Below are 23815 nucleotides of genomic sequence, written 5' to 3'. Positions count from 1 at the left end.
TTACAAGTCGATATGCTATTTACACATTCTAATTATTTACCACTCCAAACGTGAAACCAGTCCAATGTGCAGTTGTACAAAGGTAAACACAAACACTCTCAGTGGGATTTCCCTTCGTGTGTTAGTCTCGAAGAGGGGGAAATCTCTGATAGTGTTTGTCATGCCGGTCATCATCATTTGTCTGACAATTGTAGAGCTGGCCACGACTTGCTGATGAATGCCAATATCACAAAACCATTCCAAGTCAGTTTTACTGCACGACTGGCATGTACATACAATACTTCGCAGCAAAGAACATTAGCAATAGCTTCAGAGAAGACTGTTACATGCCCGATGGCAACGATTCGTTAATGGCTAATTACTCGTGCACGTTATTAAGCGGGAACTCTGCTCTAATTACAATCTGATAACGAATTGACTGGGCCGGAACGAAGTTTCGCGGCGTGGATTGGTCCCGTTTTTTGGGGGGGGACCCGGTCCGTGCGGCACCAATCCGCCTACGCGGCGCGGAAACGACGAAGCGCCTCGACATTTTACGTTCAAATTTTAATTCTCAAACCAAAATAATAATTAAAAAACCCACACAAATAAACAATCATATTTACACACACGCAAACACGACGGTCGCCTTGTTCTTCCAAAACAAACGCGGCGTAAAAGATGGAACCACCCGTTGAACGTAACGAGCCGGGCAGCGCCATGTGAGTGCCTCGCCGAACAGATCTAAACGCCGTGAACACGTCCGAGTTCATTCGCGACTTTAATCACATTCTGTTCGCGTCGTGAATGTGTGAGCTGCAGCTGCAGCAGCTTCTATAGTCTGTTGATAGAAGAGCAGCAGCGACGACTCCCGGGTAGTGGTCACCGCACTGCCAGTGCACGAGTGTACAGTAGTGTACAGTGCGGTAGTACAGCAGCGTGCTGGACGATGTCCGTCTTGATTCATGAGGATTGTCGTGACAATCAACAGCGATACAAGATGTTGATCAGCTTTACACTCATTTTTATGTGATTATAGTAACAGCTATACAGGTGTAACTGATAATCGTGGTAAAAAAATACTCATGATTGGTATCTACAACGGTTATACTATAACACAATGTTCTTGATAATAAGTTAAATAACCCGACATTAATAATACATCACAATCGTGGCACGGCACGAGCGGTGAGGATGATGATGATGATGGTGGTGGACACCAGGCGCGAGTAAGAGACACTGAACGCGAGGGGGCCGCCCGGCATCCTCAAAGCCTCGCCTCCTCCTCCTCCTACACGCAGCAGCAGCAGCGGCTGTTGTGCCTCGTCTCCTTAGCCCTGCGACTTGTTTGTGTTGTTTACACCATCACCACTGGCTATGTGTTGCCATGCCCAGCGCAGTGTGTTGCTGCTGACGGTGTTGTTGACTCGCTGTGTTTGTTATCGCTGCGATGCTGGGCGGCCTCAGGAGGCGAGCACTTTCACGGTAACGGCGTCGGGCGGGTTCGGTCGCCAGGCTCCGCGCTGTGTGAGTAGACTCGGTGTGACACACACACAATCACTCATCTAACACACACACACTCACTCATCTAACACACACTCATCTAACACACACACACTCATCTAGCACACACACTCATCTAACACACCACACTCACTCATCTAACACACACTCACTCATCTAACACACACACACTCATCTAACACACACTCATCTAACACACACTCACTCATCTAACACACACTCACTCATCTAACACACACACACTCATCTAACACACACACTCATCTAACACACACACACTCACTCATCTAACACACACACACACTCATCTAACACACACACTCATCTAGCACACACACTCATCTAACACACACTCATCTAACACACACACACTCACTCATCTAACACACACACACTCATCTAACACACACACACTCATCTAGCACACACACTCATCTAACACGCACACACTCACTCATCTAACACACACTCACTCATCTAACACACACACACTCATCTAAACACACCTCAATCTAACACACACTCACTCATCTAACACACACTCACTCATCTACACGACACACACACTCACTCTCTAACACCACAAACATCTCATCTAACAACCACACCATCTAGCACCACACTCAGCTTATACTCACAACACACATCTACCACACACACCACTCATCTAACACAACAACCACACACTCATCTAACACACACTCTCTAACCACACCATCTACACTCACTCATCTCACACACAAACACTCTCTAAACACACTCACTCAGCTAACACACTCATCTAAAACAACACATCTAACACACACACACACTCATCTAACACACACACACTCATCTAACACACTCACTAATCTAACAACACAAACTCATCTAACACACACACACCACGATTCTCTAACACTACACACACAGCTCATCTAACACCACCACACGCAATCTAGCACACCACAACCTCATCTTAACCAGACTCATCTAACACACACACAAATCATCTAACACACAAACACACTCATCTAACACTACACACACTCACATCATCTAACACACACACAAACACATCAAGCTAACACACACACACTCATCTAGCACACACACCATCTTAAACGACTCATCTAACACACTCACACACACTCATCTAACACACACCCATCTAACACACACACTCATCTAACACACACTCATCTAACACACACCCATCTAACACACACTCACTCATCTAACACACTCATCTAACACACACATCTAACACACACATCTAACACACACACACACTCATCTAACACACAACACACTCATCTAACACACACTCATCTAACACACTCATCTAACACAACTCACTCATCTAACACACACACTCATCTTAAACATACTCATCTAACACACTCATCGTGTATAACGCGTTCGCTTGTTTATTATATACGTCTCGAAGTGTGCTGCCTGGGAGGCGCGGTGTCAATACCAGTGAATGAATATGCACGTTGAACTTCTTTCGCACCGTACGTAGCCAGCCGTGCCAATCGGAGGTGTGAACTTGACTGCAATCCCCGCCGCCAGCGCTCTCTCTGGCGTCGTGAAGTCTGGTCAGGGAAGGGGCCATCATCCTGCAGTGGATTGACAACATCATTGTTTACTGTACGCCTGCGACAATCGTACGCCACATGTTACATAACATGACATGGTATATGATGGCATGTTATATAACATTAACATGGTATATCTCGGGGCTGTGTCCATTAGGAAAAGCCGGTTGACCGAAACGTCGATATCTTCCCTCTGGGTGTATAAACAAACCCCGACGTGGCTACTTTATATATTTCCCGTTATTCATCGCGCAAGTGCCGTGGTGCATTGTAATTTAACTGCGTACGACTGTTCCATGTAACAGCCATGTTGTCAGTCCACTGCTGGATGAGGGCCTCCATAGGCCGTGCGGGTTGTGGAGGTTGTTTGGCCATACTTCACCACGCTGGTCAGTGCAAGTTGGCGAAGTCGGGCAGCAAGCAGCACGTTACGTGGGAACATGATGCTGTTGTTCCACGTGTTGCACAATGACACGTGTAAACAGCATAGTGGCATACTTGTACAATGTAGTACAATCACATTGGCAGTATATGTACTTTATTACACATCAACACGCAGACGTAACGGCGTAATCTGTAGGTATACACGCTACTCGATAAAGCGTTGCTATTTGTGCAATTGTACGTTGCAAATCCTGAATTGACACTACACTGTGCACGAACATTTACAGTATGTAAATAACGATACACATACTACGACATGACATGTTCAAATAAATCACGAGGCATGCGTCTGATACCGTCAGACCTCGGCAGCAAAGCGGTTTGAGATTGCATCCTGTTTGGATGAGCAACCATCACTCATAAGACCATCACCCCACGTTGACCAGCAGTGGCTTGATGAAAGAGAAGGGACACGCAGAGTGACTCCCTCCCGCATGAAGCACGCATACATCACATCCTGTACACAGATGTCGCCTGTGCTGTATGCACCATCGGGCAAATCATTGCAGTAGCAGGCTTCAGCTGCGAGGTAATGTGACATTGGACCGGTGTGTTCACGAGTTTAACTGTTTTGTGTACGAAGCTCAGAGAGAGTGAATCGCGTTTGGAAGTGAGCCGAGGTGCTGTCAACATGTCACGTGAAGCGTGGTGGTGTGTTGCTCCGAGTCGAGATACCGGACACCACACTGGCGTTCTGAATGTCACACGGGTTGTACACGATGTCACTGTATTGTACTGTGAGCTGTGAGCCACACAGCGATGCGTATGTGTCAGCTTTAGCGTTGGTAATATTTTGTGTCGATAGTTCAGACGCGTCATTAATGTTGTTGGCCTTTTGGCTTTAATGTCATCGTGACGTATTCACGTATTAGTAAATAAAACCCGATTTACAATGTTATGTACATAGCTGTTTTGTGTGCTATTGAGAAGTGCCTTTTCCTGAAACTTAACCGCATATGTATATTTTTAGGGAATTGTTGACTAGTGTGCTGCGTTGTTTTTTGTGAATTGTTCATAGCTATTGAATGATAAACACGTGTTTAGAGTGTTTGACTGAAAACAACATCCGAGACTTGGCATGCTAATCCAGTGGACAAGATTTATAGACATGTCAGATAGCAAAGCTAAAGCTAAAGCATGGGTTTGTTTTGACAGTTAACGTTTCCAGCAAAGCATTTATGTTCGTGACAAAATACTGCACTCGGCATCAGACTAAGGTGGTAATGGTAAAGCAGAAACTCTGTGTGTCACACAATTGGTATTGTGATCAAGAATGTTTACTCTCTGATGCAATGTGTTATATAGATTTACGTTATGATATCCACATTGAGTATATAGCATTGTATTTCTTAAATTTGTGTTGAAAATAGACAAAAACATTTCTGGTAGACCTGGGGTCAGTTAGATGTACAAGTGTTGCAGCATTGTTAGTTGATGCTACAATTGCATAGATATTGTAATTCATTGTTAAAACAGATGCCAGGTCTGATTGCTGCTGGAGTGGAACTTCTCATAGCCATGATTCCTGTTAGCCTCATTGAGTCCAAATACCCTTCAATACGTGTTCTTTATACGGGAGGAAACAGGAATGCCCAGAGAAATATAACACAGTTCCGTGCATATGGCTTCATGTGCTCACTCTCTGTACTGTCATCTCCGAGCTGTGCCGGTTTGACCCCAGTCACCGCTGATGCTGTTGCTGATTACCCTGTAAAAATGTCCAGAAACAGTTTCAAAATATGCACGCTGAACATTTTTGCACAGATAATAGATCATGTAATGTGTCAAAAATAGGTCCACTGGGTGTAACCGGTATTCATCAATACCGGTTACAATACCAGAGCGATGGTGTTATATCACCCATCTTACTTGCAGATGGAACTATCCATGTGAGATGTGCCAAGTGGATGGGATTATTTTACTAGTAATGATGATTTTCGTGTTTTTTAAACCTGCTTGCTTCAGTGTGATAAAACCTCGAACAGAAAACAGACAGATTTGTTAAAATCTTCAAACATTTGCACTGTCCGCCACCTGAATTGTTCTCTCTAGTGGCGGCCCTTCTGACAGCAGTGGCATGATCAAGCAATTACAAGGCTGCACCTTTAACTTTACTACCTTTACCATTTCAGGTGACGAATGCTGGGATATCAACACCGCGCCTTTTGCCATGCACGTGGGAAAGCACTCTTGCTTCAGTGTGATAAAACCTCGAACAGAAAACAGACAGATTTGTTAAAATCTTCAAACATTTGCACTGTCCGCCACCTGAAATGGCCAGGTGTGCGCTTACGGACATATTGCCTACGCTGGAGAGATAAAGATCCCCACCGGCCATTGGTGTCGTGGGATAAGGTGTCTTCTTCCTTCTTGTCCACCACAAGCGTCCACATGCAAAAAAGAGAGGGCAGCTCGCCCAAGCGGAGTCGCTTGTCAGCAGACAGCGCTGGCACGGGCAGCAACAGCGTCCCCAAGGACAGTGATGCTCTTCGTGAAGAACAGAGAAAAGTTGATGCACAAGTCCGCCCCACATCGGGCAGCATGTACAGGAAGTGTAAGTGTGCTTACCTTACGCTAGCACCGATTGCACAATTTGTAAACAGACTGTTTCAAGACCACGATCCATTTTATATATTCGCAGAATACAAAATGTTTTATAATAGGTTTTTCTCTGAAGTCAAGTTATTAAGGTCCTTAATAATGCTTGGATCGATGCCCACCAGACACATTGCTTGGCACTGCTATGTGCTGGTCAGCAGAGGGCGGTACAGCAAAATGCATTGTTGTACTGCGATTATATGCTGCCAGTCTATGCTCCCTCTGCCTTCACCAACTAGCGCTGACCAAGGTGGTGAAGTATGGTCAAATAATCGATACGATCCATGTCATGCGGGGAGCCCTCATTTAACAATTGCTTGAGTAAAGACCTATGCATGTTTTATTACCATTTCCTGTTTGATTATAATCATATAATTGTTTGTACAATTTAATATGATACATGAATGTTGTTTACGATTGCCATTCCATGACACAAACTTCTAAATCATGACATTTGATTTAAAAAAATGTTTTATTGTGTACATGACAGAAACAAATTTGAGCCCAATTCATGTGTTGGCAGAAAAGCAATTTTCTTATTGTTAAAATGCACAAAACTTGTACTTGTTTTGAAAATTTGGCCATTTTTCACCAACTGTTGGTGTTGGGGTGTTGCCATGATGGAATGGTAAGAACACTGCGCTTGCAATCCAGAGGTCATCAGCTTGCTTCGGTTTCCCGGGATGGCAGTTGAAACAATGGGCACCTTTATTAACACCCTCCCACCCGCCACGGTCAAGTAGCAGGACGTGTGTGATGGGGTAAAATGTGGGTGCTCCCACTTCGTGCAAGATTGGACAGCGTCCTTATCTCTTCCCTCCATTTGAGGCCCTTCCACTAGCAGCAGCATGAGCAAGTAAATGCAGTGTTGCGCCTTGACCTCACGTGTCGTGCCAACACTACACGTGGAATCGTTGCTGGTCCTCGTGTTCTCACAGGGAGTCACTGCCGGTGGTGGAAAGGCATGGAGGACAGGAGCAGTGATGCGAGCGTGTTGGGCCTCCGCAACCACATGGCCTTCAGTGTGATGACCTACAACATCCTGTCGCAGAGATTGCTGGAGGACAATGCCTACCTGTACCGCCACTGTAGCCGCAGCGTGCTGGAATGGGCCTACCGCTTCCCCAACCTGATCCAGGAGATCGAACGGTTCAATGCAGATGTACGTTGACATCGTGCAATACAAACAATGTGGATTTGTATAGTGTCTTCGTGTGACCGCGAGCTCAAGATCCCATTATTTTTTTCTCTTGAAAAAGAGATGGACAGTCATAGTCATAGGCAGGGCAGATTGTCTTGAGATTGGGCTTTAACAGAGACAGAAAGTCAACAGTACAGATGGCTGGGGAAGGCAGGCCATGGGAGAACAAGCAGTAACTCTAGAAACTGCCCCTCCTGGAGCAGCCTCATTCATGTCATTATTTTATTAATTTTATCAAAGAGCACTGATATCATTTTGCATTAGTTCCTTGGCAGCTGTAGTATTCCATATCATTTTACAATGCCACTACATTGTTGTGATGATTTCTTTAGTGGGGTTCCTATTTTGGCTGCACGACTTTTGTTGCTTAAATATAATTTATTTGGTGTTCGAGACCTTTACTTTTTACTTACTTTTGTTTGATGACCTTTTATGTGTTTACCATGACTAGTCAATATGTGATATGAACGATTAGTTTTATTCCAATTATTAGAACTTCCAATTTAACTATAAACTTACAACTGAATATGGGACTTTGATATCATTTATAAATGGAAAGCATTAATATTGTCTTTTTCAGCGCTAGAAAAATATAATATTTATAATTGTAGTCTTGCAGACAATTTTGAGTAGGTCGTTTGTAAAGATTTGAATGAACATGTAATTGGAATTTGGAGCTCACATTGTTGCTGCAAGTATAATTGACTCCAGATATAATTGCAGAAGGGCATTTTCAGCTGTCAATGTTTAATCTAGTGGACCAAAGTACAGGCTCCTCCCTTGGGTGTTGACATACATTCTTGCAATGTTTGCACGTGCATTAACTATGCCAAGAGAAAAACAACATGTTTAATCGTGGATTTGCAGAGTAAGCCTTGGCAGCATAAGTCAATGGTTCAATATCGCCACTGCATGCTTTAATCTGTTTGTAAAACTGTTAGACGAGTTACACTTTTCTTGTGAAACGAATTACTAACTTAGTTACATTAATAAAAACATATCATCGCCATCATACTTGATCTTTTAACTAGGTAAGGACTTGTTTCGACTAAAAGTCTTGTTTCTAGGAGGGACCCAGGTTACAGATGCAATACAGGAATGATGATTACTAGGACATTTTGAATATATACCAAAAAAATTGGACTGAAATTAAAATGTAGCTCACAAATACACTAAATATTAACATGGAAAAGGCAAACGATAAAACTAGGCTGAGTAAAAAAATGATCAGTAGCAATTGGACTCAAACCTTCAAATCACGGTGTCCGGTCCTTCATAGAAGGCCGATTTTGATGGAATGGCCATTGGTGTTGTTGAATGAGGGATGCCACATTGTTTCAGGTTATTAGCAGCATCATTCGTGAGTTAACATCCTACAAATCTGGTATCAATGCTTAGCACATTATACATCAACGTAGGCTATGTCATTTACATTTAACTGGACAAAATACCATGTTGAATATTGTGATTAAAATATTAAATTAAAAATATTTTAGCAAATGTAACTTTATTGTGATTGCTGGTTTAATCAGTGAATGAAAAAACACTCAAATGATGTTAAAATATAAATCTACTTAGACAGCCTCCACACGTGTGTTTGGTGAGTTGTATTGTAACATGCAACTCGTTGTTGATTGCAGGTACTGTGTCTGCAGGAGGTGCAAAAGGACCATTACATCGACCAGTTGAAGCCTCGTCTCATCAGACTGGGTATGGAGCAGGGCCGGTGCAAGGGAGATGTTAGGGTTGGCCCCACCCCATCAAATGTCCAATTGGCCCTCCCAAGCTCACTATCCTTAGTGGTATCAACTTGTAATTGTTTTTATTTAACCAGGTAAGGCCCATTGAGCTATGAAGCTCTTTTTCAGAAGCAACTTGGCCACGAATGATTTATAGCAGCAAAATACTGTAAACACATGTTGATTATAAATGTGGATGGAAAAACCGGAGGATCTGGAGAAAAATCCACCAGACCACGGGGAGAACATACAAACGGAAAATATACAGACTTCAGGGTTGCGATCGAACCCACGACCTCCTGCATACCAGGCGAGGTAGTTAACATCTCACTATCACGGCGCGAATACAGTATATCACTATCGACCGTCCTCCCATCCAATAGGAACTGGAGCCAGGCCTGGTATTCAAGGGAATATGGTATGGAGTTTATTCAAACTTATTTCCTATTGAGAAGAACGATAGTAGCTATGTGACTTTATTTAAAATTAAGACACATGGGCCACCCTTCGACTGTAGCAGAATGAATTTCGGGATTTACTTGCACCTGACTGCAAGAGTCCAATGTACCAACTTTGTCTTGACACTGAAAAAATTATGAAACGTAATTTGTAGTGAGAATGCATGATGTTGAGTAGTATTCAAATTAATAGTATATTTTGAAATGCATTTTTTTTGGAATGCAGCATTGCACAGAAATATCACAAGAGTTGCCCCCATCCACATTATTCTACAACTCATTAAGTCAAAGCCGCAAAGGGAAACATGTGGGTGTGCGTGATGGAGAGCTTCACCAAGGCTGTGCAAGCTTCTTCGTTCAAAGTCCACAGTCTTATTGGCCGATTTGTTGTATTTTCACTGCATTGCCACACAGGCTACAGCTGCCACTACAAGATGCGCACGGGCGATAAGAACGATGGCTGCGCCATCTGCTTCAAGAGGTCGCGCTTCTCCCTGCGCTCGTGGCACGCGGTGGAGTACTACCGGCCCGGGGTGTCGCTCATGGACCGGGACAACGTGGGCACCATCGCCGTGCTGCAGCCGCTGCCCCAAGAGGTCGAACGCCCGCTAGCGCCGCACCCCACGAGATGCGCTTCGAGCCCAGAGAACGCACTCGTTCACACTGCGGGTGTATTCACCATGAAGTACGTGCCGTCTGCTTCACAGCGGCCGTTAAAGATCCCGTCGTGACGCTATGCATGAGCCGGCATCACAGTTTGAAGATTAGTTCAAAATCGCTTAATTGGGAAGCCACAGTAATATTGTCCCCTACTGGCCCGCTAGTTGACCAGTGCTGCGTTGTTCACCTTCTGCCTCACAGAGACGGCTGCCGCCGGGGTCCCCTGCCACGTGGTTTCTTGAGATGTGCTGGAGATGAGAGATGCGCTGTATTAATATTAAGTGTTCATGATAACGATGACACGTTCCATCTAATTAACTAATCTGCGTGTGTTTGGTGTCTCATACTGCTCAACTACATATATATTCAATAGAACAAAACCTTTGTGAACACTGCTGTTGCCACGGTAACTCTGCTGTACAACTGTATTGTCTGCAAATGACCCTTGTGTCAACATTTCATAATAAAATTAACTTGTTTCCTATTCTATGAGGATGTGCAGAAAAGTAAAGTTACAATGTTGACAGTCCTTTTCTAGACTCCAGGAAATGTAATGGATCCCAGTCGTATCACTGTTATGTGTGGTTAATGATAATTTCACGAATGTTATTGTTTTTGTTGACTAGGGTACAAGTTCGGCACCCTATACACAATTCCCCCCGAGTGTCTGCATTGCCAACACACATCTCCTCTTCAATCCCAAGAGGGGGGACATCAAGGTACATTAATATAGTTTTTGGTGTCTTAACGTTGTTATTTTCATAGTTGAATAACCAACGATTTGTTTGTTTAATGTTAAGGTCCTCAACATTGCTATTATTACAGGGTAATCCATTTATAAATACGACACTGATTTCTCAAGAGTCAAAGTGATTTCCTGGTCAAATGAATGTACGTGTGTATGTTGAACTTCTTTCGCGCCGTACGTAGCCAACCTTGCTAATCAGAGGTGCGGGGGAAGGACAACAATTAAACACAGACAACAAACTAAATACAGTCGACAAACTAGACACAATGATGACCATTGAGGCAGCGTTCATCTATTACAGCCCTGAGTCAGTGGTGGAAACTCAGCATCCAGTTGGCAGGGACAAGTCCTGTGGACTTTACCCACAAAGTTTTACTCATTCTGTTGACCCCAGAGAGATGGACTAAATCAACCCCCAGCCGGGTGGATTGGTGAAGTGGAGCCAAGGAGCTGTTCGGATATCACTCGCCACTCATGTTACCCGTGACCTGGAATCCAACTGGAGGACAATGTACCTTGACATTGGAAGTTATTCAGTTTCGTAAACAAATGTGTTCATGACCGTCACGTAATTATTTTCATTATATAACATTCAGGCTTTTTTTTTAATATATAAACACATTAAGTTAATATTACTGTTTATAGTGTTCAAGAAAAAATGCTATCATTGTTGGCCGTCTGTCAAGGATGGCCTTCAGTAGTTCTCAGCGTGATGTCTGTCTTGCATCTTCGAAGCAGATGCCGCAATGTCCAGCAAGGCGGAAATAATTAATAATCTAAATAATCAGGAAGCCAAATCTGTTTATTTATTTTCATGTGTACTCCAGCATTTTTAGCTTGTAATGGCCTTTTTGTTTGTTTCCTTGGTTCCTGCGCGTCTCGTGTAATGGTCTGCAGCTTGCCCAACTGGCCCTGCTACTCGCCGAGATTGACAAAGTGTCGGACGGCGGTCGTTTGCCGGTGCTGCTGTGCGGAGACTTCAACAGCGTGCCCGGCTCACCGCTGTACCACTTCCTACGCCACGGATACCTCCACTACCACGGCCTGCCTGCCTGGAAGGCGAGGCCCTGCATCTGCTGCACTTTTGTGTCTCATGTTGACATCGTCATCATAATCGTCATCTGTCCCCTCCGTCTGCTCGCTAGTGACGAAGAGGCCAAATTGGGTTCTCGTCTTCTTCAATCTCCATCCGTTGTCTTCATCTATCCGCCTGGTTTTCTGTCTTCTCCTACTCCTGTATCCTTTCACTTTTCTGTCGCATCGCCAATTACGGGATCTTGTCCGGGCTTATTCTCGTGATGTGTGCCAGGTACTGGAGCCTTTTTTCCTTCAATTTACTCGAATAATGTTTAGTTGTATCTGTGTCGTTCATACTAATTACTTCTCACTATCCCTGGGGAACCACAGACAAGCTGGAAGGCAGCCAGGTGGAGAGTTGGTGTCAACAATTGCCCAAGCTCTCTATGTATTAAGAGGATTTCAGCAAATTAATGAGTGCTTATACACTTTGTTGAACAAGGTAATTTTGTTATATCATAATTTTCTATCTCTGCAGTCTTGAAACTGCATGAGTCTTGTATTCCAGCCATGTGCTGTGTACACTTTTAATGTGAGGAGCGGTTTCTAAAGAGCGGAACTCATTCTCTATTTGTAGTGTTAATTTTTTTTTCATGTTTTTGCATTTACATAACAGTGAGATATTAACTACCTCGCCTCGTATACAGAAGCTTGTGGGTTTGATCGCGACCCTGACGCCTGCTGTATATTTTGAGTTTGCATGTCTCCCTGTGGTTGCATGGATATTTATTTCGGTCCTCCGGTTTTTCCCTCCACATTTATAAATATGCATTTCGAGTATTTGGCTGATGTAAATTTCCACGTGATCAGCCACATTTCATTGGGCTATCATTTGTGGCCAGGTTGTTTCTGAAAAATAGCTATATAGCTTAGTAGGCCTTACCTGGTAAAATAAAAATAAATGTTTTGTTTAGAATCATGTATGTTCGTCTAAGTTTCTCAACCATTAAATTGCAAAGAGAAATGAAATTTATTGTACAAGTCAATGAGAGTACCGGGCAGTCCTTGCCAATGGGTGCAGCCTAAATGTAATTGGCCACAACAGCAAAGGAGGGAGTGACAAGACCCCACGTGTAGTCATTTGCAGCACCTCTGATCAGTCCACATCTGAAGCGATTGTTGAGCTTTACCGACAGATGGCGTGAAAGGTCAAAACCAGTTGGTTGGACTGCTGGGTCGGTCGCGAAGTGCACAGTGGCTATGCCTGAGCTTGTTCTTGCTACTCGGTATGCTGCCTGAAAATGACATTGAGGTTCTTTAGAGGAATTGTCCAAGCAGAGGGCCTGAAGCTAAAACAGTGGCTCGGTGGATTGAACACACACTCTTTGATTCTTTCGGTAAAGTCAATTAGGTGGGGAAAAAAATTTGAAAATATATATATATAAATAACTATTATAATTTTTTCACCTACGTGACTTTACCAAAAGAACCAAAGAGTATGGATCCTTGCAGTCATGAAAACTTCTAATCTAGAATGGATTGAGCACACTTTTAAACGTGTGGCTTGTCTTGCACATCAAGGATTCTGCAAGGCGAATTGTCGCCTGGTGTCAGAACGGGCGATGTTGGACAGAACGGGCAGCCAGGCCAGGTTCGTTTGGTCTCATTCTACCTCTTGTTATATGCATAGTTTCATTTGCAGCTGAGCATCCACAAGTGGTGTTTGGGAAGAGCTGAGGGACACCGGGGAGCATTGCTGAGTCAAACCCAGAGCTCCGTAGCATCCGCATATTCCCAAAGATCTATGGAAAGTAGTACGTTAGGAGTAAGTCGAAGAGGTAGCTTAAGGAATGTATATATACGGAAAACAAGTCGCCGATATGGTTGTGATAGAACAAGAAATGAGAACAAGAGATGAGAGACAAAATCAACTACAGAGTCGATGTCGAGAGTGGGCAAAGAAGCAGAATTCAAAACGCTTGAAGGCCACTACTGGACAGCAGCGATGAAAGAAAGGAATTCAGATGATCCAGTTATTATTGACTGCATAATTGCATTGCACTCTCATGCCTATGGATTGCACTCTCATACTCACAGGCCCTTCGGATTGCACCCGTTGGGTTGCACTCCCTCGTCGAGGAGGCCACTCTTCTCCTTTTCTACAGTTACATGCTAATCCCTCACATTAACATAGCCACTTCTTTCTTACAGTTACATGCTAATCTCTCACATTAACATCACTAGCCCCGGCCACTTCTTTATGACCCTTGAGCTACACCCATTTCAAACCTTTTAAAACAGTCTGCCTCAGCAGCAGACCATGCTTTCCCAACTGATGACGGACGCTTGTGTTGCGCCCGAAACGTCGTGATCTATTTTATTTTATACCTACGTGACTTTACCGAAAGAATCATCGAGTATGGATTCCTGCAGTCACGAAAGCTTCAAATCAAGATTGCATAATTACCATTTAAAGAACTCGAGCTATTAAGGTTTGGTTCAAGGCGTGTCTGTCTTGAATAATAATGTACAGCCCAATGAAGGGTTCCCCGTAGGAGTTGTGAAACCATACTTAGGCTGCTGCTCATTGTGGGGCAGTCGAGAGAGGGCACCCAAGACCGGCTCATATCTCCGATAATGTCATCCATGGCTGGTAATCGAATTTGGATCGCCGGGTTCACAGTGTAGACGAAACCACTGCCCGACTGCTTCACCTCCTATCGCGAAGGCTGCACAGAATTGTAGAGCAAACTCAACGTCTGTGCTAAGTGGAGCGATGGTGTGTGTGTGTGTGTGCGCAGGTGTCAGGGCAGCAGGAGGTGTACCAGACAAATCATCGTCTGCTGCAAGCCCCGCTTTGGCCTCAAGCACTCGGCGTGTCTCCGTTCTGCCAGTACATGGAGGTGAGCAAACCTCAAGCAGCCCAACAAGCCAAGCCGCTCCAGCCGCCAGAGTCGGCACAACGACCGTCACCGCCGGCCAGCTTGGGTACCACAGCCGCCACTGCGCTGCAAGAGCGGGCAGCAGGTACAGAAAACAACTCCTCACGCTCACCCACTACACGCCTGGAGGTAGCGTTTGGCTTCTAACGATGCACCAATCAATTGATTAAAACGGATTCTTACGCTCACGACATGTGCATTAGGATACATGTTTTTGGTAATGCCGAGTTTAAATGTTATGTAAATTAATGCTAATGTTCACGTGACAAACCTTACTGATTGGCTCTGTCAGCTAGTGGCGATTTTAACGACAAGTTTATATTTACGCGATCTAACCCACAAGAAAACCTTTACTATAGAATTGAATGTCAATGTTACATTTAAGCTAGATGCAAACTAATGTATTGTTGAATCAAGTTACGACCACAGTATTGTGACAATTCATAACATTTCTGTCGGGGTAAATCGTTACATACTGAGCTATTCTCGTTTTAATTGGGGATAACCAACTGCACATATTGTCAGAGCAAGTGGTGAACGTGTAAATCAACGGCCTACCCCCAGGTGCAATTGTGGAGTGAATAATGTCTGACTGACGCTATTTGTGGGGCATGCTGCATTGTGCTTGAATATTATGTAACTTCATTATTTATCAAAATCAAGATATTTAAGTATCGTTTAGAGAGCTCTCAAGCAAAAACTTCATGATAATCACTGATAGAGATTGGTTATAGTTATTTTCCTGAAGTAAATGTTCGGCAAAATAACTTCACAATTCTGGAAATTCGCTATATGAAGCTGGTTGTAATCACCAGCGAAACCTCGTACTCAATTGTAAATGTTGTGGTTTAACTCGTCATCACACCGATGTACTGAACTTATCGCCAATTGTCACGTTTTGTTGACGTGAATTGGCTGTGTCGGGTGGTGGGTCAACGGCACATTTATATTTACGTGATCTAACCCAGAAACCTTCTGAATGAACATGTGTTTTTGCTTTCACGGTACATTGCTACAGCTCCGGCTGTAGCCAGCAACCAACTAACGGCAGCACCTTCAGGGAACGCCCCATGTGGACATTATCCCTCATCCGAAGGCGGATCACGTTATCAGACTTACTCCAGGTACGCTGGCACGTATTACACAGCGACTTGCTCTTGTGAGAATGACACTATCATTATTTACTGTGCGCTTGAATCCAGAATTCAAGGTGATTGAAGGAAATAGCTTGAACTACCAAACCATCGTGTTACGTTCTTTGGGGTTATTCCTTTCCGCAGCGTTGATTTGGGGCTAATTGAGTCGATTGTGTTGTTTTTGTTGGAATGAGCAGTGGTACTGTTTGTCCGATAGAGGGAGTGCCTAGCTTTCATGCACATACCTTGCGCGGAAATTTTCACAGCATGACCAGTTCCGAACAGCTGTTAAAGCCGACTGACGTCACACTGCAGCCCATCACAACATTGGTGCAATGACATCCCCACAAATAGAATGTGGAATGCCATGCATATAAATTGCCACATCACATTGTTTTTGTTACCAATTTTCTTTCATTTAGGGGATTGTTGCATCTGTGATTATGTCTGAGGAACGTGTGCTCATGAGAAATGCTATTAAATGTGGGCGGCACTGCAGTGTGCGTGCATTATTTACTATCCCAGCGTAATGGGAGAAGGTGTTCCTGGATGTCATGAGCACAGATGGTGGTGGGGTCGTCATACCAGCCTTGGATGCGTAACTTGAACCCTAATGGGGCCCATCAAACTCCCTAGGCTATAAGACATGGCAACAGATGACACTCCCATTTTTTCAAATTATTCTCGAGGGGTGCCACTGAGCTCTGGTATTGTTTAGCTTTTAGTCATTCTGACAGCTTTGTCAGTCAGCTGAATGAAACTTACGGGATTTTTACCATATGTCCCTGACTGCCAGTGTGGTTTCCCATGAAATGAAACTTGATTGTAGATTTGACATTGAATATGCTCAACAGAGCGGTAACGTTTTTGACATTTGACGCGTTTCAAATTATCAACTGTAAAAGGGGGGCGGATCATTGAAAAAAGGCAATATTGTATATTAATATGCACGTTCATTATTCTATGGTGTGGTTATACAACATTTTGAAAGTCATATTTATAACTTATATAATTTTATTCGAGAATCGTTTTAGTTATTAATAAAATAATAAAATATATAAGCTATGTGCAATTAAACCTCATGGTGATAATATGTATTTTATCAAATTGAAATTTAATGTAGGTGCATAAGGCTATACAATGTATCTAACATCTTTAATAACAATAATCTATTTCCTAACAACTTCAGTAACAAAAAATATGTTACCTGTTTGCTTTTGAACGTATATAACATCACAATCGTAATTGCATAACGTGACATTACTTTATATTAACGTGTGGGTGTACAATAAATGGCCATTGTATCCATCGCTGTCTTCCTTTGCCCACCGAATTTCACTTCTCCCTCCCTTGCCGACCCCAAGCCCTTTCCCTAAGGCGATCCAGCACAGGATGAGCTTCAACTCCGTCTACTCACACTTCGTCCCAGAGGAAAACCTAATGGAGGCGACCATCTGTACATCCACAACAGGAGTCACAGTGGATTACATTTTTTACACATGTCCGAGTCCATCACCCTTCGAAGGCAAGTGCTCTTCACTGGATGCTGAGGTTTCGTTAGGCACAGTAATGAAGAAACCAATGTATTGATATCTTAATATCTCGCAAATTTGCCGACCCGATGATACGTGCCATCCCTCCCGGTTAGCACGTTTGGCTACGTACGGTGCGAAAGAAGTTCAACATACACACATCTCGAAGTCTTAGTGTTTTGATGGCTGGTGCCCCCTCTGAGTTTCCAGGATGTGGCTCCTCCACACTGGGTGGCCCTTCTGTTGTGCTGCTCCCCATCTGTGGAGTGCCTGGCCCAGTGTTGTTCGCAATTCAAAGACACCGGCGGTGTTTAAACCCCACCTCAAGACACATTTTTTTCTCTGGCTTTTGGTTCTCTAAATTACCTCCAACACTCAGTCTTCCCCGCCCTTGGGCAATTATTTATTTTTGTTATGTACAGCACTTTGAGCACCTTGTAGAATGGTGCTTTATGGTATTAAATATTAATATTAATGTAACCATTTCTGTATAAAAGCTAAGCCATTACATTGGCCTCAATCTTACCCTTTTGCAAGCCAAAAGGCTTGCTATGGTGCTCTTGTTAATCCTGGGACACAGTTTCTGTTTGAGTATCATTGTCCCTTTGTTGCAAGATGCCCATCCAGGGCCTGGGTGTGTCTTAACCCATATCCATTTTCTTATTATAATACCTTTGTATGAGATACACTGCTTTCAACAGACTAACAGTTCTTTATATGAATAGGGGTCCATGTGGCAGTGTGATATTACAGCTTTAGCTCTTGTGATATACGATTTATTCCACAAATCCTCCATGCTCATTTTTATAATTCTGTTTTCAACGTTGTGCTTACAAGATTATTGAATGCTGCCATGGCGTGGTGGTTAGTACATGAGAATTGCAATCCAGAGGTCACCGGTTCAATTGCGTCTCCTGGCACAGCAGTATAAGTGTGTACGCAGCAGTCGATTGGCAGGTCACGTCGAGTTGGTGTAAAGTGTGGGTACAGGTCACCTCTTCCAAGAAGCGTGGAAGAATAGACCCAAAATATCCTCGAGTGGAATCTTTACACCGCTAGTGACATGAGCAAGACATTTCTAACATTCTGCTATTTGTTCTGCCAGTGCTCCACTTTAATTTTAATAATTTTGTTTAATGTCACTCCTATGAGATGTAGAATACTGCTCATAGCATGTGAAGTTCTGTGGAAGTAAAATGTAAAGCTAGAAGGAGAACTGCATTTACTGCTGTACAGCTTCGACAAACTAAACACAACCAAAAGCAGTTCTTAATAAATTTGTTTTTAAGCTAGGTTTAATTGTGCTTAGCTCCAGTGGCTTCCTAATATTGGAAGGAAGTGGCGTTCCAGACGGCGGAAGAAGCGCCTCTGTAAGCGCGCGATGATGCGGTGACCACTGCCTGTTTGATGCTTGAGCAGTGTGTGTTGTGGCGTGCGCAATGTGACGTGTGCAGGCCGGCCCTGGAGGGAGGCAGGCAGCAGGTGCCCGGGGTTTGGCTGGCGGCTGAGGCCTATTGCACGCCTCACCCTGCTCACGTTGCCGCAGATCTGGCAGCACAAGGGCCTCCCCAATGAGGCGGCGCCCTCCGACCACCTGCCCCTTCTCGCCAAATTTGTCCCTCGAGTTCTAACCCCCCTCACCGCCCGCCAGCTGCTATTAATATTGATTGCTGGAGAAATATCTTGGGCAAGAATGGGCATGCCCACTACGATGTATGAGGCTCATCTGGACGTCGTTTTTAACTCCGGTCGACGTCTAACACTCCTCTTACCCCATTTCCACTGGCATATCCGAGCCGAGCCAGCGCGGGGCCCTCGCGGTATGGGTGGTTTTCCACTGGCTTTCGGTGACCTGAGCAAGAACCAAACAATGCTACGCTGAGCATCGCAAGACATGTGACTTGGGGCCAAGCAGGGTCAGCGGCGGACTCTATCGATGCCTTTTTTTGCACATAACAACTCAAGGCAGACCGTCGCCTCATCTTCTACGTGCATCTCCACTCGCTCCGTGTGTGTGATGTCAGCTGCACGGCTTTGCTTCTGGAGTGGAAACACAAATCGGTGCCTCCTGAGTCACGCTGGGCTGGCTCGGTGTGGCCATTGTGCGGTTGTCCAGTGGAAAAAAGCAAGCAACATTCACAGTGGAATGTTCTACCTCACTGTTTGCCATTCAAGTTTTGCTCACAGTGTCTCTGCAATGGCCAAATTATGAGCTTAATCAGTGCCCCTCTCCCCACGGCCAAATTCAAACCGAGCTTATGTGAAGCCTCCACCATACTTTGCTGTTCACTCCCTGGCTGCATGAACATCGCTATTTGTTTTGCTTTCTGGAAAACTTAGAGGTGGAAAGCAAAAGCCATGGAATGTTTTAAATGCACATAATTTTCAACAAAACGGCCATACCTAGCAACACGATTTGTTTCAAATATGAAATGGCACTTAAACATAATGAAAAAGATAATTTTCTATATAAAAAAACAAGAATCCTATTCATCAATGTTTCCTGATTAAGTTCATACTTAAGAAATACTTTCCTTTTACTTTCCGTTGTCTGTGCTTGCATTGCATTTTAAGTTGTTCACCGTACTGTTCACGTCTCCCCCGGTGAGCAGTGTGCAGTATTGCCACAAGTGCTTAGCTGTTCATAAAACACAGTGAATACAAAGCCACAGTTTATACACCCTGCATTAACACAGACTTAAAGCATTTCACTGAAAGGTCAGAGTAGAGAACAAGATGGCTGTAAAGTCAGTGTTGTGAGTGTACCTCCTACACTCCTTGGAAAACACAGTTTGTCCTCTACATAAGAACACTGAACCATGACTTAAAATCTATTGGACGATAACTGTAACGGTTCTGTCCCATGGGAATTCTACCTCCTACAGTACAGGATAATGTAGTTCCTTGCAAATTAAAAAGAGAGTTCTGTGTATTAGAAGTTAGCAGCACGCTCCATATCACAAAACCAATTTATGTGATGTGGTACAGCTTTGCAGAATTGTAAATGGAAAGCTTGATTATAATGTACTACACAACACATTTTTGGGGGCTTAGGTTGGATTCAAACCAGTGAATCATATGTATGTGTGTTGAACTTCCTTCACACCAACAAACGAAAGACATAAAGCAAACTAAACTCTCGGCAAGCATGTTTAATTTCGATTAAATTAATGGGCCAATTATCTATGACACTACAAATAGACTTTGGCTTAGCAATCACTATTTCCCACCCTTCCCATGCACCAGAGTTTGTGTGGGAGGGCATGGGAATCGCTGTCACGTACGACTGGCTTTACAAGCACTCCCATGTCTTCTGTGCCGACCAAAGCCTATCACAAGGTAGTTCATTATTACACAGATATTAAAAAGCAACCTTTGGGAACACATGGGTGTGGGTAGCTGGCTGGACTTATTGTCCTATGTGACTGAACAATACAGGATTTCTGCAGAAGCATCGTTGAGTACATGCCTCTAAAGATTTGCTATCGGATGAACACGAAATGAGGAATTGTATTCCACTTAAAATGCGATTGTTCTTAAAGGGGGTGTCTGTGCTTCTTATTGGATTAATTGTGCATGTCTGGTTTCCAAATGGAATAGCTCATGCAGATGTAACATGGCAGAAACATCCAGTTATATAGTAATGCCTTGGCATTGCAATTGTTATAGCTCAGAGTTATTACACTGTGGGGTAATCACACTCACTCCGAGTGCTAATTGTGACATTATTCCACTCTTATAATCCTCTTGACTTGTATTGATCAACATACTCAATTCCAAGAGACTTACTAGATGCATAGTTGGAGTTTAAAACTTCAGGGTTTGTTTTGTGGGAAATGGTTTAGAAGGCTCGGTGTGAGATGTGCTAATGGAAGTAGCGTTTCTGTTCTGCTTTAATTCCAAGCAGCTATCTGTGTTTGATATTTATCCAAAATTCATTTGTTCATTTGCTTGAGTTGGGGGGTGAGGGGGTTTCCTTGGAACATAACAGGAGTGTGTAACATTGGTCACACATCTTGGCATGATTCACTGCTATTTGTGTCTGTAATATTTAACGTTTAGCAAGGAATCAATCTTTAAATAGTGAAAATGTCTATACAAATATTAGGATAGAAGCCACGCAATTTGGCAGCTAATCACCATTAAATATCTTTTGTAGCCAATTAAGGAGACTCGTATAACAATGTATGGAGTTACATCTTGACTTAAAGCTTTCGTGACTGCATTAATTCATATTCTTTGGGTTGTTTTCTACGTGACTTTACCGAAAACCCCAAAGAATATGTATTGAGTTACCATGGTTATTAGGGGTCCTGATTTTGTTATGTGGCCATATTTCCAAAACACCAGCTATTTGGCTCTAAAGGTTTTCTTTTCAAATGAACGAGAATGTGTTTTTGACAGTAAGTGGAGTAAACAATCTTAAAGTGGAATGTATCTAAATGTAGATGCGCTGCAAGTAGAACCAGCAGGTGTGAGTCAGGGTCACGGCAGAAAACCCATTGAGTAATTTTTTTAAAGTTGACTATGTCAGGTGTGTAACATATGGAGGAGAGGAACATTGTGGTTGTTTATATGTATATATGTGTTAGCAATGCAACTGACTGACAAATTGGTGACATGTTTATATAAGAAGAGCAATAGCTTAGTTATTTTGAAAGTTATTTTTGTCTTTACATTCTTAAAGTGCGCGTTCAAGCGATGTATGGAACACAGTCAAGTCCCATTGCCACGACAATTTCCAATCCCAAATTGCATTTTTACTTTGTAAACAGGTAAACCTCTTAACAGGTCATAGAAATAAAACCTCGTCCTTATGTCTTGGCAAACTGATAAGGCACATTGGTGAGTGTTTCAAATTTTATAAATAATCTCACAACCTCATGTTGTTTGGCGATTGTCTGGCAGTGGTGCACGAATGGCACGAATGTATTGAGTTTTGTTGTTTATACTGCAATTAGCCTGCTAGTGTCGCTAATCTCAGCATTTCTACTCTCCCTACAAAAAAGTAACACGCAGTGTAATAAGGTGGAGTTTCTTCAAGGGTCGTTGACAATGTCTGGCCACTCCACCGTAGTTATGGCATCTTGACGTGAACAGCATTTTGGCGTGTGAGGACAACATTGTGAATCTGTGCACCACAAGGTGCAGATGCGTTAAAGAACAATAGCAACAGGTAGATGCAATATAGCCTTTAAGGGTCAGTTTATGGCCTATTTAATTTGGTTTAGGATGTTTTTTTTATTACACTAGTTCAATGTGAACTGGTGCTACGGTTTTTTATGTTGTCTTTGTTAGGAATGATGTATTGTTTGAGTGGGGCAATTTTAAAGTTCAAAACCCGAGTTAATTATACATCTGTATTAGTCTCTGAATATCACTGCAAGTCACTCTTCACTGGACAATTATTTAAAAGATGTACAGGCAGTTAACTTGGAAGTAGCTCTATGAGTGATTTTCATAAGTGTATAGGGTGACGTAGTTTAGTTTCTGAAAACGCTAAATTAGCATTGTGAAGTGGGGTAAAACAGTTGCAAACTAATCTTCTGTACAGTACATGCCATACATCATTGAATTCATTCTTTGGTTTGTGAGATAAATGTCACAAGTTATTGAAAAGAAGCATATCACGTGCCTAAATCACCCCAGGTATATGCTACGTGGGTTTGAAATTAGGTTTAAAGGCACAGAGGGAGATCAGAGAGAAAAAGCTGCCAGCCTGTGCTCTCTGATGCCTGACGTCTTTAAAGCCCTCCTGGTGCTCTGTATATGCCACGTCTGCCCGTTCTCGGAGACTTTTAACTTGTGAGGACATCTCCACCCTCATATTCCATCGTTGGTTCAAACCCACACGAATGAATGCGGTTCTGGCTCCAGTGTGTTATAACAGTTGCAACATGCATAGATAATTGTCGTGAGTGCTGTGTAGATTAAGGAAACAATATTGACCGTTAAAGTTTACATTTAATGTTCCAGGAGCTTTAACAGGTTTCACAATGTTGTATTTCTAATACTTGTATGCCAGTGAGCAGATGTAATGGACATACTATCGTCTAATGTATTGCACATTTACCGTTCATTCTTTAACAAGTTGAGACTTTTAAATTACTTCTGTGCATGTTGATTTGTGCCTCATTTTTATTAAACTTGTTGCTGTTTAAATAAAAAGGCAAAGTTAAGTATACGTTATTCTTCATTGACGAGCTTAACGGACTTGTATTTCTACCAACTCATCCCAAATCTAATACTGTATTATC

At 43.1% G+C, this 23815-nt stretch overlaps 1 protein-coding gene across 2 annotated transcripts; it reads left to right on the top strand.

The window, feature by feature from the left end:
- The first annotated feature begins 474 nt into the window (after positions 1–474).
- On the top strand, positions 475–23742 carry ANGEL2 (angel homolog 2). 2 transcript variants are annotated; one of them, XM_061580404.1, is made up of 12 exons: positions 475–701; positions 1447–1506; positions 5660–6081; positions 7064–7287; positions 8967–9036; positions 9938–10119; positions 10810–10902; positions 11829–11990; positions 14750–14975; positions 15909–16014; positions 17391–17551; positions 19013–23742. In XM_061580404.1, the coding sequence occupies exons 3-12, from the start codon at positions 5667–5669 to the stop codon at positions 19438–19440; spliced, it is 2067 nt and encodes a 688-aa protein (XP_061436388.1). In that variant the 5' UTR covers positions 475–701; positions 1447–1506; positions 5660–5666; the 3' UTR covers positions 19441–23742. The 2 variants fall into 2 exon arrangements, with proteins under 2 accessions (XP_061436388.1, XP_061436381.1); XM_061580397.1 differs by lacking the exon at positions 1447–1506.
- The last annotated feature ends 73 nt before the right edge of the window (positions 23743–23815 follow it).

The sequence above is a fragment of the Lethenteron reissneri genome, chromosome 8, assembly GCF_015708825.2.
Source record: "Lethenteron reissneri isolate LAM-NWPU_2019-01 chromosome 8, ASM1570882v1, whole genome shotgun sequence".
Taxonomy (NCBI): Eukaryota; Metazoa; Chordata; class Hyperoartia; order Petromyzontiformes; family Petromyzontidae; genus Lethenteron; species Lethenteron reissneri.
The sequence above is the reverse complement of the archived record's forward strand: the minus strand, read 5'-3'. Positions and strand labels throughout refer to the sequence as shown.